General features: G+C 39.8%; 1 protein-coding gene across 1 annotated transcript; it reads left to right on the top strand.

The window, feature by feature from the left end:
* Positions 1–18776: 18776 nt before the first annotated feature.
* LOC147523363 (uncharacterized) lies at positions 18777–19631 on the top strand. The gene has a single exon (XM_086570767.1). It carries the CDS (start codon positions 18777–18779, stop codon positions 19629–19631), a length of 855 nt encoding a protein of 284 aa, XP_086426893.1.
* The last annotated feature ends 356 nt before the right edge of the window (positions 19632–19987 follow it).

Raw genomic sequence — 19987 nt, 5'->3', positions numbered from 1 at the left:
GTGAAGGGATTGTGTTTGAATTTGGGCTGTATATAAGGTTATCGGCAGCTTATGGGTTCTTCACACTTCTTCAAATAGAGATCCTTCACTTCCTTATTTACATGATCCCTACCACAAACAAGGTTCTGTCTTCCACCAAGCACCCAAATTCTGTTGAACTTCTATCTATGGAATTTGCTGCCAAGATGAGGATGCCTTATACTGAACCACCAATGATAACCAGCTCTGACAAAATGAAGAGTCTTTATGTAGGCTATAATAAGTCCACTCTGTTTGGTCGTGTTCTAGATGGCAGACTGAATATGACAACTGTAAAATCAGCTCTTGAAAAAGCATGGTACCCTTTCAAGATTGAAAACATGAGTCTGTACAAAGGGGAAATATATCAAATCCGGATGGAGTCTCAGAACGTGGGTGGCGACCTGGCTGGGGCAGCCTTGGATTGTCGCACAACACATTTTTCAGATTATCTCATGGATGGACTTCTATGAAACCAAGGACTTAAATTTCTCCAAGTTTTATGTGTGGATGCAGTTGCATAACTATCCTGAGGCTTATTTGGACAAGGAGATTATTGAGGGGAATTTGGTGGAATCTGGTTATTTTGATATGTCTGATCTCAAATTCCTAGAGTTGTATCCTAAGACGGAAACGCAGCCTAATTGTGTTCGAGTTAAAGTGGTGCTGGATGTTCATGCACCAATTCCCCCTGGCTTTCTCATACCGGAATCCATAGATGGAGTTGACTGGATATCGTTTGTTTTTGAGTATCTCCCAGTTTTCTGTTTTAAATGTGGCTTCATTGGACATCATTTTGCAGCTTGTAATGTAACTGAAGATATTCAGGGGACTGAAGTTCGAGTTTCTCCGGGGAGGACAAAGGTTTCAATTTTACTCTTCCAAAACTCGCATTGTTCCAAAACCATTTGGAGAGAGAATTGTTTCAGGCTTCTCCTTGATGTTTAACCCTGATCTAAACCAACCTTTTCTTCCGATGATCACAAATGTTGCTGACTCATCGGTTAATTCAAAGCGCACAGCTGCTGAACATTTAAAAGCTCCCATGATCATTGATATTTCGTCACCTCAACTGCCTGTGCATGAGGGTCCTAGCAATGAACCTGGATGCCATATTCCACATGATCACCTACCTATTGCAGTGGAAGCGCATAACCCTGGACAACTGGGTTTTTCAACTCAAATGGAGTTCAATAATTTTCATCCTCTGCATGAACTCGAATACCTTTGGATTTGCTCATATAGCAACCGACACTAAGAAGATTCATTTCATTGATTTGGCTCGGTTACATAATCGTCGTTTCATCGATGATTACTCTTATAAAAGACAAGAGATATCACAAGGGGTTGCAGCCAAGGATAAGATGATACATGATCGGAGATCGCCAATGAACTAGTTGAAAGTTTCTTTGAGGCGGATCGCGAATCAAGAAGAAAACTCCTATTCATGATGAAGGTGAGGTGGAGGTTGAACGCCCAAACATACTGCACAAGAATTCTGCTGGGAAAGGCAAAAAGCTTCAGTCGGTTAAGGGTCCTGGCCGTAAGCAGACCCCAAGGATTCCATGAGTCTACTAGCTTGGAACAGTCGAGGGAGTGGGCCGCCGATGATGGAAGAGCTGAAAAACAAATCGAGTTGCGAGGTCTTTCTTTATGTTTGTTATGGAAACTAAGTGTTCGTAGATAAAGGAGTCGGACTTATTAAAAGGTTAGGAGATTTCGAAGTCTTTTGTAGTTCCAAGTCGTGGTTTGTCCGGTGGTTTGTGGATCTTTTGGGAAAAATCGTGGTTGTAGATGTTTTGATGTATGATTCTGGTTCATTCAACGTAAAATAGCGCATACAAGTGAATGGTGTAAAGGAATGTTTCTTTTTGTCTTGTGTCTATGGTAATGCTAAATCTTGTGTTAGGAGATTACGGTGGCCCCGTTTCTTACTATGTTTAAGCCCAACAATAATGAATCATGGTTGCTCATAGGAGATTTTAATGAAATAACTTGTCCAGAGGAAAAATGTGGGGGAAAACCTTTTAATTATCCTAAAGTGAGGTTTTTCTTAGATATGATTGATGATTGTGAGCTGTTTGATTTAGGTTTTGTTGGTAGTATTTACACCTGGACAAATAAACAGAATGGGAGGCACAGAATATGGGAACGAATTGATCGAATGATGGCAAATGAAGGTTGGCGTTCAAGATTCTCTGGCTATAGAGTTCATCATGAGTTGGCCACCAGTTCTGATCATAAGTTTCTGATTTTAAAATTGCTACAAGACCGGGTTATGATTAGAAGGCCGTTCAGGTTTGAAATAATGTGGGCGCAACATGATGGGTGTCAGGAACAGATAAGAGATGCTTTTCACAAGGAGTTGCAAGGTTCTCCGTCTTTTGTACTATGTAAGAAGCTGCAAAATTGTAAAGAAAATTTAAGATGGTGGAATAAACATGTTTTTGGAGATGTGGAACATAAGTTGGGTGTTTTTACGTGAGGTCGAGTGAGATTCAACGTTTGATAGAGAATCACAAATCCATAACGAGATGATTTATTCAGGGTGGAGAATGAATTGATGCAGGAACATAATGATATTCTCGTACAGAAAGCAAATCATTGGGGGCAGAAAGCTTGTCTGGATTGGTTCCAATTTGGAGAACAGAATACGAGGTTCTATCATAATATGGTAAATTGTCGTAGACAAAGGAATTACATACACTCAATCAAAGATACTAATGGTGCCATTTTAACTGAACGGCGACAGATAGGGGATAGGCTCAGTGCTTTTTTTGAAGACACAATGACTACTTCGGACCCTGATCTTCTGTCTCAGATTTTCAATGTTCCAGCCCCATCACTTGACGAAGCAGAAAAATCAAATCTGTTAAAAGGAGTTGATACTGATGAAATTGTCACTGCTCTGAAGCATCTAAAGCCTTTTAAATCTCCAGGACCGGATGGATATCAGGCATTTTTTTTCCAGCATTTTTGGAATTTGGTGGGGGATCAAGTAAGTGCAACAGTAAAGTCTTTTTTCCTTTCGGGCTCTTTCTCCCTGCAGATAAATCATTCCTTCATTGCTTTAATTCCAAAAATCATGAATCCTTCTCTCCCGGAACATTTTCGGCCAATCAGTTTGACAAATGTGGTTTATAAAATTATCTCTAAGATTATTGTCAATCGATTGAGACCTATCCCCGCAAAGAATAATTGGTCCATTTCGGATTGCCTTCTTACCCAAGCGTAGTATTCATGACAATGTTTTGTTTTGCAAATGAATTTTATCATAAGATAAGAGGGCATGGGAAACGAAAAGCTAAATATTTTGCTCGAAGATTGATATGCGAAAAGCTTATGACAAAATTGAATGGAGTTTTCTGCGGGTGATGCTAGCAAAGTTTGAGTTTCCGGTGGATTGGATTAACAAGATTATGTTTTGTGTTCAGAATGTTTCTTATTCGGTGTTACTCAATGGTGCTGCACATGGTTTTTTTAAGCCATCTAGAGGACTAAGACAGGGTGATCCCCTGTCGCCCTATCTTTTTATCTTATGTTCAGAGCTACTATCTTTGAATTTCTTGAAAATGAACAGAGACGGGCTTATACATGGTTGCAAATTGGGCAGATTCTGTCAGCCGGTGTCTCACTTAATGTATGCGGATGATCTTTTAGTCTTGGGTAAGTGTTGATTTGAGGAGCAACATCATTTGAACAATCTGCTAAAGGAGTACTGTAAAGTTTCAGGTCAGACTATCAATAGAACCAAGTCGCAAATAATTCATCACCCCAAATTGCATCGAAGGTCCGTTTACTTTTGAGAAAAAGTTTCATGATGCCGTCGACTTCGGTCCCCGCCAATTGTACTTGGGAGTACCACATTTAACGAGGCAAGGGTAGAGTTCAAAGGTTTTCTCCTCTTTTGGAAAGATTTCAAAGGAAACTGGCAGGGTGGAAAACGAATTGTTTATCTAAAAGGTCGGCCGACTTACTCAGTAAATTCAGTTTTATCTTCACCGCCTACTCATATGATGTCTGTACAATTTTACCCGCGACGGATCCCGGATCGAATGGAGATTATCCGAAGATCTTTCTTATGGGGTCATACACCGAGACAAGGAAACTACATTATTTTCCGTGGAGGGTAGCATGTATGTCAAAGAATAATGGTGGATTTGGGCATCAAGGAATTCTGATTACAAAATTATGTTTTCTTGGCAAAGAAAGGATGGGATCTTCAATCCCACATCTTTATGGGCACATCAAATGAAACAGAGGTACTTTCACAACTCCAGGTTTTTGATGGCAGAAGTCAAATCTAATTCATCTGTTATGTGGAAAAACATTTGTGCAACACGAAACATTCTCAATGCTGGATCGGTCTCGAAACTGGGTAATGGTACTTCTATTAACGCATGGGAGGAAAAATGGATTCCACATACCGAGGATTTGCCCTGAAATTCTGGGAAACCACTTGGTATCCCTTTTAGCTTTGTTTCGACTTCATTAACATGGACACTAATACTTGGGACTGGGAGAGGTTAAATGAATTTTGGCCTGTAGAATATGTCGAAAGAATTGTTTCGATAATTTTAACACCAAATGAGAAGGATACTTTGATCTGGAAATGGGAGGACCATGGAGAATACTCGGTGAAGTCTGCATATAATGGTTGCATTCAGTTGATTACACCAACAGACACTTTAGATCGGGATAACAATTTTTATAGACAGGTTTGGAAGATGAAAGTCTCATTCAAACAAAGATTTTTCATATGGCAATGCTTGCAAGGTGTCATCCCAACAACGGATTTTTTGGCATCTCATCATTTTCAAGTTTATCCAGAATGCACAATGTGTGAGAGCTTTACTGAAACTCAAAATCATGTTTTCTTTGAGTGTTCCTTTGCTAGAGCTATTTGGTGTGGCACAAATTTTAGTGGCCTTGTTGATCAGAAGAGTATGAATGTTGGTAGTTTTAAGGACCAGTTATTATGTTTATTAAAATATATAAGGACAGGGCAAAATGGGGAAGTACAGTGCTGCTACTTTGTTGGGGTTTTGTGGTTTATTTGGATCGCGCGAAATGAAACAAGGTTTCAAGGTAAGCGTCCGCATCCGTCTCGATACATCCACGAGGCGTTGAAACACATACAATTTGGTTATGGAAGTCATGTTCCGTCAAAAGCATAAAGAACAAATGCTTGTATATATTAAATGGTTTCCACCAAATGCAGGCATGGTTAAACTGAATACAGATGGGGCTTCTATTGGGAATCCAGGATCTGCAGGGGGAGGATGTATTCTCAGGGATGCTGCGGGTCGTTTCATTATGGGAGCTTCGATTCCAATTTTCTTCGCAACCAGTAATGAAGCGGAATTTGTAGCTCTCTTATATGGACTCCAAATTGTGGTAGAAGCGGGATATCGGAATGTGGAGGTAGAAACAGATTCTCAATTGCTTTATAAAGTTTTAAAGGATGAAATCCTGAATTGTAACTGGTTACTAGCTCGAATTATTATTCAGATTAAGTTAGTGCTGCGCAAATTCCACGAAGTGCACTTCAGTTGGGTTTATAGGGAAGCAAATGGTGCTGCAGATGCACTGGCTTCGCATGCAGCTCATCAAGTAAAGAATTTTAGTCTGGCAGGTCAGTCCAATGTACACTTTTCATCTGGACCTGCTCGAGATCTGTCTTTCCTTCCGCCTTTCTCGTCGGTGTGGTGGCATGATCCCCCAATGGTTGTAAATATGCAAGTCCTTTATGATGTATTAGGGTTATGTACATTACGTTTGGTATAATAAAGGTTTATTATTAATCAAAAAAAAAAAACTTACCTTTAGAAGAATTAAGAGGGAATTGATTGTGAAGATGAGATAAGAGACAGAAAAGAATAGAAGAGAGGACTAGTTCGTGAAAGAGAAAGGAGGTGGGGGTATATTGGACTTTTTATTTCAGCGTAAGTATCTGGTAGTCTTGGGAGTATTTGTTTTGCTACTACTTTGTACCGACATCGAAATCGGTTTCGGCATTTAGGTCATCGTATTTACACCCAATTTATGGGATTGGCCTTTGACCAATTCCAAAGTATTCACACCTTTCCATTAATCATATAAAAAATCACTCGAGACAAGAAGTTGTCGCGAAAAGATAATGTCCACAACAAATAGTTGCCGCGAGATGGCAAATCCATAGAAGGTTGTTGTCGTGAGTCCATTTTTGTTAATTTTTTTTTTATAGCCACCGCAAAAAAAGTCAGTTGCCGCGAAATAGTTATGTTCACCAAAATGGAGTCTTTGCTTGTATTAATTACCAAAACTCTTCTTCATCAACTTGATGACAAGTTTTTCTTAAAGCGTATGAATTTTTTTTTTGCTAGATAGCAAGACTATATATGCCTCGATTGTGCATATTTTTTTCATGGGTTTGGCGTTGTTCTTGGAGCGTATGAAGAAGTTCTAAATAAAGAGATGAGGTATCCGTATGTCACGGTGTTCAAAATTTGAAGTGAAAAAAAAAAATAACAAAAAAATTCTCTGTGGCAACTCATTGTCGTGGAATGTGGGATTTCGCAACAACCCGATGCTGTGGATTGTGGGATCTCGCGACAACTCGATGCCGTGGAATGTGAGATCTCGTGGCAACTAACAACTGTGGAACTATCGAGCATGTGGAAGTAAAAAGACATATAGGGAATAACCATTATTCATGTACCCTTTTGCACAACAAATTATAGGCACAACAAATCCCATCCCTTTGTCTGTTTCCAATCCAACGAATATGACTAAAAATCAATTCTCAAATCTAACTTTCCAAACACGGGAAAACAATGAGGGTAATTTGGGGAAAAAAAATTGACCGAAACCAAAACTCATTATCACCAAATTTAGATCGATCTTCTCTACCAAAACTCATTATCACCAAATTTAGATCGATCTTCTCTACCAAAACTTATTATCACCAAAATTATATCGATCTTTCCCACTTAAACACTCCTCTCTCTCTCTCTCTCTCTCCAAAATCAAAATTCACCACCACCACTCCAAAATACTAAAGGAATGGATGACTCCATATTGATTGATGAACTTGAAAAGCAGGAAGAATATGGTTTAGGTGAGCTAATGTTTCAATTTTATTTTCGATATCTAATCTCTTCCATTAATGAATTCAATATTGTGTTCTTGTACCGCAGGTACCGTGTTACGTGTTTCGTGTTAGTGTTAGGTGTTAGGTTAGGTTCGTGTTAGGTGTTCGTGTTTGTTTTTTTTTTTTTTTTTTAAATTTATAATTGATGTGGTCATATTTAAATTGCAGTACCCAAGCCTTATGAGGCATGCTCTTCCTCTATTCAACCTCTGGAGTTTGAAGTGGAAGTGGAAATTGTGAAGCCACCATATTTGGGAATGTGTTTTGAAAGTCTTGAGGTTGCAAAACAGTTCTATATAGGTTATGGAACATCATTTGGGTTTAGTACAGTGTTGTAATTTGAAGCTTGGAAATATCATTTTCTCGTTCGGATGAAGCTAGTAGTTGTCAAATGACTTCCCAGCGTATTGGGGTTTATAGAGATTGAGGAGGCAGAAATAAAAATGATATGTGGATGGAACTGAGAAAGAAGTGAGAAAAAAAACACAAATATAGTTAAATGTGGGTGTCTTGCTTCAATGAGAGCACAATTTTTTTCTTCTAAGAGAAACTGTTGAGGAAGAGTGGAAGACTAACTGAGGAAACTGTTTGGAGATGAAATTTCGAATCCCGTTTTTTATTGACCCTGACTAGAAACAGTAAATATTTGTTTTCCAGTTTATTTTTCTTTTTATATATTTTTTTATTTTTGGTGTTGACCTGCGGGACCTACCAACCAAAAAAAATTACTCAGCTTAGGTGGATAGTTTCTCTCTCATGTCTGGCAGACATTTTGCTTAACAACCGGACTAATATATATATAAAACTAAAGTCCTTGTATGACCCAAAAATATGACCTTTGCGCTTACATGTCCCACTCCTCTAGATTTGGACTGAGAAGAGTGTGGATTTGAGTGGTTTTGTGGAAAACACGATGAGTGCGCGGTGAGAAATTAGGTTTTAGCCTTTGGCCTTCAAGGAAAAGGGAAGGGGTTGCCTTATATATGGAGAAGATTGAACCTTGTGGCTGCATATATACCCCGCCGTGGAGAACAAGCCTGACGTAATTCACTCATTTGTTGTATGCTCTATTGGTGTGGAATGTATAAAGTAGATGTGGTGTTGAACCGATAACGGTGGAGCACTTCCTTCCTTTGGGGAAGTCGGCGTCGCTCTCTCTAGAAACCCTAAGTCTTTTGTCTCCCCTCTCCAATGGCTCCTCTCTTTTATCCCTAGGTCTCTGCCTTATATACTCTCTTTTTGCGACCCACTAAGGAGACGACCGTAGATCATGTATCTCATCGATCTCACGGATAGTGGGACTCCATATGTTGTCCTTAGGACCGCAAAGTCCCCTCCTACTCAGTTATGCTCCTGTACTCTGTAGCACCATCTTCTTTGGTGCGTCCCCTCCTCTGAGTGACACGTCTCTCTAGAGTCATTAATACATGTAAGATCCTTGGTCATGAATATGGCTACTACAATCATTTTTTTTCCCGATAATCATATGATTAAGGTTCTATATAACTAGGTATAGGATCAAATCCCACAATTATGTTCATCCACCGTTACAGTGTGACAATGCACTTTAACAATGCATATATTTTAAAATTTTAGTGGTATAACAAACAACACCCCACACACACACAAAACCCCAACTAAATTTGTCTTTACGATGTTCACTATATTTCGTTTCTTCATCCGCAGTGCCATTGTATTTGTATCTAATTGAGAAATTTAGGGGTGGATGTGCATGGTACCCGATTACCCAAAACCGTTTATAGCGGTTATGAGTCCTAAAATGTTAAACCCATTAAAAGTGGGTCTTCAAGAACCGAACCGATAAAGAACCGAAACCGTTAGAACCGAATAGTAAAAAATTGATAGGCATCTGAACCGAAATCGGAACCGATCAGCTAAACCCAAACATTATAATATATAGTTTTTGTTTGTTAGGTGTAAAAGTCTACTAAATATATATACAACATTTATTTTTTGCTAGGTAAGCAAAATGTATTATAAAGATGGTGAACAAAATTGGGGAGTAGGTTGTGATAGATCCACACCTCACTCATGTTACATCTACTTTGTCAACTACAATAAGTGCTAAAAAGAAGTATCATTAGCTAAAACGATAATAGTACAAGTCTGGATGTTCCCACCTTGTAAGCCAATTGGGTCTTCCATCTTCCACTCTTCTTAAGGCTATGTCCAATGGTCCCGTATCCTCGCAAAAGTGGTGTGTGGAGCGGCGGTTTTTACCCTACATCCGAATATCACTCTCTGTAAGTACCCTCCGTTCTGCGCTCATGTCACTAGAGCACACGTGTCCACACCAGGTCGTATCCCCACCAACTCATACCACTTGACCAGCACGTCATAACGACCCAAACTCAGGTCTTCCCAAATCTCAGTTACGGCCATATATGGAAGCAAATCATCTAGCGCAATCTTGGAGTTCAGTCAATGCACCAATCAATGAGACATTTACTTTGTAACATCAGGAGTAATGACGAATCATCAAGATAGCACATATTGTGGATTTGCCCTTGACAACGACCTGAAGCAAATATGGCAAGTCAGATTTATAAGTAGAGAGAGAGATGAACTACGTAAGGCTTGATTCAAGTTGACCCTGAGAAACTTGATATGTAGGCAACTCTTATCCCAAGAAAGAGTGCAGCCACTTCCTATCAATCCCAACCTCAGGTCGTTGGTCCAGAAACACCAAACCTCTACATTGGCGCCGTTTGCTGGTTCGTTCCTTTGAGAAAACACACACAACCTATTTTCTCAAGCCCACGAAGCTGGTTAGAAAAACCACCATAGAAGCTCAACTACAAGCCTTAGCAGATCAAATGAAGACGCTACAAGATTCCTTTGTAGCTCTCTAGCAAGAAAATCAAAATATGCATGACCAAGCAAACTCTAACACCAACAACAACACTCTATACGCAGTTGAGAACAATGCCGTCAGCCCTCACCACCACCACCAATCATTGACTTGAAGACTTTGCCCAGAGATTGGAGAAGTCAAACGACAAAGTGAGCGCAATACAAATCACTCAGAAGATGCGCCAGTCGTACAAGGCATCACCTTTCACCATTGAAATCAGGGACAAACAGCCCCCCCGAATTCATATCTCCAAAGTTCTCGCTGTACGATGGTAGCTCGTGTCTAGGCCAGCACATAGCTCGTTTCAGCCAGATCCTCGCACTCTACAGCGCTCCAGACTATGATTACCTGAAGTGCAAACTCTTTCCAACCAACTTGAAGAACGGAGCACTAGACTAGTTCTACACGCTTACCCCTGATTCAATCAACAACTTTGACAAACTGGCAGAGTTGTTCGCAGCGGAGTTCGTCCACAACAAGAAGAAACAAGCTGACCTGGACTTCTTGTTTCAACTTAAGCAAGCACACGGCGAAACGATCTGCGCATTCCTAGGCCGTTTCAAGAAGGAGCTCCTATCAATGGAGCCAGGCCTCAAAGACAGCTTTGCAACTCTTGCATTCACCAACGCCTTTTTAGACGACTCCGATCTAGCAGGGTCTCTGATGCGCAACAAGCCAGAACACTTAGACGACCTGTACCACATAATCGACAAGTACATCAAGTAAGAAGAATGGATGGCCTAGCGCAAGGGCAAAGAAGTCCTTGCAGTAAGCGACAAGCGAGGACCCAATGAAAACAATCATTACTCCGGCAGCAGTAGCAACAGCAACAACAACAACAACAAGGGCTCTAGCTCCCACAAGCCCTCATACACCAAAAGAAAATTCTCTAGCTTCTCCAGGACGCCAAGCCATATCCGAAAGAAGATATATACAGAACCATACTTCAAGCCCAACAACAACAAGGTCATAGTAATCCAAGGGCGTCCGTACTACCACTTCCACAAACTCCAACACCACGACACAGATGAGTGTTAGAGCCTCAAGCACTACCTCCAAGACTTAGTTGAAGAGGGAAAACTATAAGAGTTCCTACTAGAAAGCGACCTCAGGCATAAGCTAAATGCCACTCGCAACAGAAGCAGGAGCCGGAGCCAGAGCCATGAATGACCTACTCACAAAAGGAGCAGAAGCATAACAACCTGACAATCTAAATCTCTAGGTCGGTCGAGGCACAACAGGAGACAACACTCTTCATATCATGATGAGGAAAAGGTAATCAACATGATTACAGACACCTCCAACAATGACACCTCAGGTCGTGAAAAGCGTAGACGTGTAGGAGCGTTGCAAAAAATCTACCACCTCTCCCACAAAGCTGAAGTCATCACTCCTACTAGCTCTCAATCAATGACCTCTATAGCATTTTATGGAGAAAGATCTCGACAAGGTGTGCCTACCCCACAATGATGCCTTGGTAGTGCACATCAAATTTAACGGGTGGACAGTCAAGAGGGTCCTCATCGATCCATGAAACTCCTGCGACATCCTCTTCTATCAAACTTATAAGGACATGCACCTGCCAGACTCGGTGATGATAGAATCAAATGCACCACTCTATGGATTCAACGGAGACCACACAGATGCTATTGGAGACGTTATCTTACCAGTCTCCATTAGAGAAAAAGAGGACATGGTCAAGACCTCAACACGTTTCAATGTAATTGATGTCAAGTCATCCTACACATCCATCCTAGGACGTAGGTGGATTCACAATATCCAAGCAGTCCCGTCCACCTTACATCAAGTGCTGCAATTCCCCAGACCCCAAGGCATCATGGAACTCAGGAACAACCAACTAGAAGCTCATCGATGTAATCAAGTCAGCGAAACAGCCCTGGCCAAAACTCAGGTCGTCCAAGACAAGGACGTCCCAAAGCTGCAAGATCCTCAAGCATCCAGGCCATAAGCACCAGCTACAGGCAAGTTCAAAGAGAAGCAAGGACAAATCGAGCCTGGAGAAAAAGTCAATTTGGTCACAAATGATGACCCAAAGTTTGTGTATTTAGAGGCTAATTTAGACCCCAAGCTCAAGGAGCAACTTGTCAAATTTCTATCTCTCAATAAAGATGTTTTTGCTTGGTCGTATATCGATATGCCTAGAATCGATCCACAGGTCACTTGCCACAACTTAAATGTAGATCCAACTGTAAAGCCTATCAAACAACGACCTCGCAAACTGACACTCAAATTTCAAAAAGCCATCAATGAAGAGATAGAAAAACAAGATGAAGTTCAACCCAGCTAAGTGCGTATTTGGAGTAGCCTCAGGAAAATTCCTAGGTTATCTCGTTTCACAAAGACATATTGAAGCTAACCCAGAGCAAATACGAGCTCTCCTTGAAATGCCAGAACTAACTACAAAGTAACAACATTAAACAAAATTAAAATATTAAATTAAGCACAAAAAATAGACTAGTATAAAAAAATGTACCTTCGTTTCAAAGTGGTGTGAGAAGCAATATCCCTAGAAGAAAACTTCTGTGAAGGACCAAAAATCCTATTAGTACCACCTTGTTCATTCCCACCTTTAGCCGGTGCCCACATTGGTCTAGCTGCAGTAGTCATATTTTCTTCTTCTTACCTACAAAATTCACAAACTTTATTCCATGCCCACTAACTAACTAACTACATATTGACAAAATAAATAGCCCCTTTACTAAAAAAGGTCCAAAATTTTAATTGGGTATATATTTTTTTCATTATAATTACAATTACAATTATTATGAACAAATTTTTTACTGAAATATATTGTGTGGCATAGAAGGTTAAAAAGAATATGAATTTGTTTGTAATAAAAAAAACTTACCTTTAGAAGAATTAAGAGAGAATTGATTGTGAAGATGAGGTAAGAGACAGAAAAGAATATAAGAGAGGACTAGTTCGTGAAGGAGAAAGGAGGTGGGGGTATATGGGACTTTTTATTTCAGAGTAAGTATCTGGTAGTCCGGGGAGTATATGTTTTGCTACTACTGTGTACCACATCCAAATCGGTTTAGGCCTTTAGGGTAAAAAAAAAAGGGTCACCATATTTACACCCAATTTATGGGATTGGCACCCCTTTGACCAATTCCAAGGTATTCACACCCTTCCATTAATCATATAAAAAATCACACGTGGCAAGAAATTGTGGTGAAAGATAATGCCCACAACAAAGAGTTGTCGCGAGATGGCAAATCCATGGAAGGTTGTTGTCGTGAGTTCTTTTTTGTTAATTTTTTTTTTATAGCCACCGCAAAAAAAGTTAGTTGCCTCGAAATAGTTATGTTCACCAAAATGGAGTCTTTGCTTGTATTAATTACCAAAACTCTTCTTCATCAACTTGATGACAAGTTTTTCTTAAAGCGTATGAAAAAAATTTCTGCAAGATAGCAAGACTATGCCTCAATTGTACATATTTTTTTCATGGGTTTGGTGTTGTTCTTGGAGCGTATGAAGAAGCTCTAAAGAAGGAGATGAGGTATCTGTATGTATGCCGTGTGTGTTCAAAATTTGAAGTGAAAAAAAAAATAACAAAAAAATTCTCTGCGACAACTCATTGTCGTGGAATGTGGGATTTCGCAGCAACCCGATGCCATGGATTGTGGGATCTCGCGACAACTCGATGCCATGGAATGTGAGATCTCGTGGCAACTTACTACTGTGGAACTATCGAGCACGTGGGGTGTAAAAGGACATATAAGGAATAACCATTATTCATGTACCTTTTTGCACAACAAATTATAGGCACAACAAATCCCATCCCTTTGTCTGTTTCTAATCCAACGAATATGACTGAAAATCAATTCTCAAATCTGACTTTCCAAACACAGGAAAACAATGAGGGTAATTTGGGGAAAAAAATTTGATCGAAGCCAAAACTCATTATCACCAAATTTAGATCGATCTTCTCTACCAAAACTTACTATCACTAAAATTAGATCGATCTTTTCCACTTAAACACTCCTCTCTCTCTCTCTCTCCAAAATCAAAATACACCACCACCACTCCAAAATATTAAAGGAATGAATGACTCCATATTGATTGATGAACTTGGAAAACAGGAAGAATATGGTTCAGGTGAGCTAATGTTTCAATTTTATTTTCGATATCTAATCTCTTCCATTAACAAATTCAATATTGTGTTACTGTGTACTGTGTACTGTGTTTGTGTTTGTGTGTGTGTGTGTGTGTGTGTGTGTGTGTGTGTGTGTGTGTGTGTGTGTGTGTGTGTGTGTGTGTGTGTATTTTAATTTATAATTGATGTGGCCATATTTAAATTGCAGTACCCAAGCCTTATGTGGCATGCTCTTCCTCTATTCAACCTCTGGAGTTTGAAGTGGAAGTAGAAATTGTGAAGCCACCAAATTTGGGAATGTGTTTTGAAATTCTTGAGGTTGCAAAACAATTCTATATAGACTACGGAAAATCATTTGGAGTTAGTGCTGTAATTTGAAGCTTGGAAATACAATTTTCTCGTTCAGATGAAGTTAGTTGTTGTCAAATAACTTCCCAACATTTTGAGGTTTATAGAGATTGAGGAGGCAGAAATAAGAATGATATGTGGATGGAACTGAGAAAAAATGAGAAAAAGAAACACAAATATAGTTAAATGTGGGTGTCTTGCTTCAATGAGAGCACAATTTTTTTTTCTAAGAGAAACTGTTGGGGAAGAGTGGAAGACGAACTGACAAAACTGTTTGTAGATGAAATTTTGAATCTCGTTTTTTATTGACCCTAACTAGAATCAGTACATATTTGCTTATCAGTTTATTTTTCTTTTTATATATTTTTTTATTTTTGGTGTTGACCTGCGGGACCTACCAACCATAAAAAATTACTCAGCTTAGGTGGATAGTTTCTCTCTTATGTCCGGCAGACATTTTGCTTAACAACCGGACTAATATATATATATATATATATAAAACTAAAGTCCTTGTATGACCCAAAAATATGACCTTTGAGCTTACATGTCCCACTCCTCTAGATTTGGAGTGAGAAGAGTGTGGATCTGAGTGGTTTTGTGGCAAACACGATGAGTGTGAGGTGAGAAATTAGGTTTTAGCCTTTGGCCTTCAAGGAAAGGGGAAGGAGTTGCCTTATGGAGAAGACTGAACCTTGTGGCTGCATATATACCCCACTGTGGAGAACAAGCCTGACGTAATTCACTCATTTGTTGTATGCTCTATTGGTGTGGAATGTATAAAGTAGATGTGGTGTTGAACTGATAACGGTGGAGCACTTCCTTCCTTTGGGGAAGTTGGCGTCGCTCTCTCTAGAAACCCTAATTCTTTTGTCTCCCCTCTCCAATGGCTCCTCTCTTTTATCTCTAGGTCGTCCCTGCCTTATATACTCTCTCTTCGCGGCCCACTAAGGAGACGATCCTAGATCATGTATCTCATCTTACGGATAGTGGTACTCCATGTGTCGTCCTCAGGACCGCAGAGTCCCCTCCTACTTAGTTATGCTCCTGTACTCCGCAACACCATCTGCTTTGGTGTGTCCCCTCCTTCTCTGAGTAACACGTATCTCCAGAGTTATTAATACATGTAAGATCCTTGGTCATGAATATGGCTACTACAATCATTTTTTTTCCGATAATCATATGATTAAGGTTTTATATAACTAGGTATAGGATCAAATCCCACAATTATGTTCATCAACCGTTACAGTGTCACAATGCACTTTAACAATGCATATATTTTAAAATTTTAGTGGTATAACAAACAACACCCCCCCCCCCCCCACACACACACACACAAAACCCCAACTAAATTTGTCTTTACGATGTTCACTATATTTCGTTTCTTCATCCGCAGTGTCATTGTATTTGTATCTAGTTGAGAAATTTAGGGGTGGATGTGCATGGTACCCGATTACCCAAAACCGTTTATAGCGGTTATGAGTCCTAAAATGTTAAACCCATTAAAAGTGGGTCTTTAAAAACCGAACCGATAAAGAACCGAAACCGTTAGAACCGAATAGTAAAAAATTGATAGGCATCTGAACCGAAACTGGAACCGATCAGTGTGATTTTGAAATACAAAGTTTAGTATTATATTACACTAAATAAAGGCAAACCCAAACATTATAATATATTGTTTTTGTTTGTTAGGTGTAAAAGTCTATTAAATATATATACAACATTTATTTTTTGCTAGGTAAGCGAAATGTATTATAAAAATGAAGGTGAAAAAAATTGGGGAGTGGGTTGTGATAGATCCACACCTCACTCATGTTACATCTACTTTGTCAACTACAATAAGTGCTAAAAAGAAGTATCATTAGCTAAAACAATAATAGTGCAAGTCTGGATGTTCCCACCTTGTAAACCAATTGGGTTTTCCATCTTCCACTCTTCTTAAGGCTATGTCCAATGGTCCTGTATCCTCGCAAAAGTGGTGTGGGGAGCGGCGGTTTTTACCCTTCATCCGAATATCACTCTTTGTAAGTACCTTCCGTTCTGCACTCATGTCACTACAGCACACATGTCCACACCAGGTCGTATCCCCACCAGCTCATGCCACTTGACCAACACGTCATAACGACCCAAACTCAGGTCGTCCCAAATCTCAGTTACGGCCATATATGGAAGCAAATCATCTAGCGCAATCCTGGAGTTCAGTCAACGCACCAATCAAGGAGACATTTACTTCGTAACATTAGGAGTAATGGCGAATTATCAAGATAACACACAATGTGGATTTGCCCTTGACAACGACCTGAACCAAATAAGGCAAGTCAGCTCAAACATCTATAAGTAGAGAGCGATGAACTACGAAAAGCTTGATTCAAGTTGACCCCGAGAAACTTGATACGTAGGCAACTGTTATCCCAAGAAAGAGTGTAGCCACTTCCTATCAATCCCAACCTCAGGTCGTTGGTCCAGAAACACCAAACCTCTACATTGGCGCCGTCTGCCGGTTCGTTCCCTTGAGAAAATACACACAACTTATTTTTCTCAAGCCCACGAAGCTGGTTAGAAAAACCACCATGGAATCTCAACTACATGCCTTAGCAGATCAAATGAAGACGCTACAAGATTCCTTTGTAGCTCTCTAGCAAGAAAAATTAAAATATGCGCGACCAAGCAAACTCCAACACACCAATAATGGCACTCTGATAAACATAAAAATGATAGTTTACCTACGAAATGAACGATAAAACTCAAAACGTAAGTAAACTAAAACTTATTACGAGTCTAATTTATCAAGTTTTCTACTCTCAATTCTATCGAAATAGAGTGGAGTAACAAATTCGTTCCACTCCTAGTTCTTTAACATGGAATGATTTCTAGTCTAATTAATCGGTCTTAAGTCTAGTGAGAGATTTACGAAGGGAATTCTATACTACGAGGGGAAAACAATTAACAAGTTACGAATAACGAAATGAGAGAATGCTAAGGGTTTGAATCTAGATAAAGAATTAAAGGGAATTGAATCCACCTTAACTCGACTTAATCCTACTAACAAAGACTCGTCGTGATCCAAATTGAATGCTTTGCATATCAAAATAGTAATTATAATCCCTAATTATACATGGCATTTCTACTAATTCATAACTAGCATGTGAGCGATTAAACCCATTCTCATGGTGAATTAATTGTTTCTAGAGTGGAATAATTATCACGACGATTCCTAAGTTTAATAAAGATCAAACGTCATCAAGGATTCTTCAACCCCTCTAATGGAGGTTTAGCCTTGATTCATACCACTATCATTTCCCATTGATTTAAAACTAGACATCATATGAAAATTCTATCTTTATGCAATTTATCTAAACAATAATTTAAATCTCCAGTAATAACTAGGAAATTAATAACAAGTAATAAGGAAATTTAGATCTAAACAATTGTAAATGACAAAAACGAAATTGACAAACTAGCTATTTTATTTATCAACTAATGAAGAACAATGATTCTAAAGATTAATCTAAAACAAGAATTGAAATGAACTAAACTTAATTTTATTTAATGAAAACTAGATCTAGAATTATCTATAGTTTTAGGTCTAACTAGCTACCATTAACAAAGAGCTAAGCTTTTGTTTTTATATGTTCAGATCTAAAAATCGTGCATGGGCTTGGAGCCATGTTTTGGGCCCAAAACCCAATTCTTTCAGTCCAAAAAGGTCTATTCAGCTGCAGTTGGCTTCAACAGACTTTTCGTCCAATTTCACTCCTCTTATTGGTCCAAGGCTTAGACCATTGGAAAGCTCTTTCCGAGCCGGTCGTTTTGACATAAGGTAGACCCAATTCTGAGGTCTGAGTCCAAAGATACGGCCTTTGGAAGTTCTGCTGACTTGTGTGCTGTTTCTACCCGCGTTGACTTTGACTTTTCAGCTTTGATCGGGCTTTAGAAAGGCTTTGTCTTCTTGAATCTTGACCTTTAATCACAGAACTCCTTAGCAACCAACCATTGCTCCTTTATCTCATCAAAGTGGCACATTTCTGCACATAATTGACTTTGAAGCCTGAAACGCATAAAAACAAGTAATCAGTATTAACTTTTAATTATTACTCACATAATTGGTCTAAAAGTATGACTGTTACAGGGTTAAAACTACAGTTTTGGGCTCTTATCACACTCCATATGCAGTGGAGAACAATGCTATCACAACCCTCACCACCACCACCAATCACCGACTTGAAGACTTCGCCCATAGATTGGAGAAGTCAAACGACAAAGCGAGCGCAATACAGATCACTTAGAAGATGCTCCAGTCGTACAAGGCATCCCCTTTCACCATTGAAATCAGGGACAAACAGCCCCCCTCAGAAGTCATATCTCCAAAGTTCCCACTGTACAATGGTAGCTTGTGTCCAGGCCAGCACGTAGCTCGTTTCAGCCAGATCCTCGCACTCTATAACGCTCCAGACTATGATTACCTGAAGTGCAAACTCTTTCCAGCCAACTTGAAGAATGGAGCACTAGACTGGTTCCACACCCTCACCCCTGATTCAATCAACAACTTTGACAAACTGGCTGAGTTGCTCACAGCGGAGTTCGTCCACAACAGGAAGAAACAAGCCGACCTAGACTCCTTGTTTCAACTTAAGCAAGCATATGGCGAAACGATCCGCGCATTCCTAGGCCGTTTCAAGAAGGAGCTCCTATCAATGGAGCCAGGCCTCAAATACAGCTTTGCAACTCCTGCATTCACCAACACCCTTTTGGACGATTCCGACCTAGTGGGGTCTCTGATGCGCAACAAGCCAGAACGCTTAGACGACCTGTACCACAAAATCGACAAGTACATAAAGTACGAAGAATGGATGGCCCTGTGCAAAGGCAAAGAAGTCCTCGCAGTAAGCAACAAGCGAGGACCCAAAGAAAACAATCACTACTCCGGCAGCAACAACAACAACAACAACAAGGGCTCCAGCTCCCACAAGCCCTCATACACCAAAAGAGAATTCTCCAGCTTCTCCATGATGCCAAGTTATATCCTGAAGAAGATATATATAGAACTATACTTTAAGCCCAACAACAACAAGGTCATAGCAATAAAAGGGCGTCCATACTGCCACTTCCACAAACTCCAACACCACGAGATAGATGAGTATTAGAGCCTTAAGCACTACCTCCAAGACTTAGTCGAAGAAGGAAAACTATAAAAGTTTTTGCCAGAAAGCGACCTCAGGCATAAGCTAAATGCCAATCGCAATAGAAGTAGGAGTTAGAGCCGGAGCCATGAATAACCTGCTCACAGAAGGAGCAGAAGCAAAGCAACCTGACTGTCTAAATCTCTAGGTCGGTCGAGGCACAATAGGAGACAACACTCCTTAGATCATGACGAGGAAAAGGTAATCAACATGATTACAGACACCTCCAACAACGACACCTCAGGTCGTGAAAAGCGCAGATGTGTAGGAGCGCTGCAAGAAATCTACCACGTACTTCTCCCATAAAGCGGAAGTTATCA

Source organism: Coptis chinensis, chromosome 1, assembly GCF_015680905.1.
Source record: "Coptis chinensis isolate HL-2020 chromosome 1, ASM1568090v1, whole genome shotgun sequence".
Taxonomy (NCBI): domain Eukaryota; kingdom Viridiplantae; phylum Streptophyta; class Magnoliopsida; order Ranunculales; family Ranunculaceae; genus Coptis; species Coptis chinensis.
This window is presented reverse-complemented; position numbering and strand designations above follow the sequence as displayed.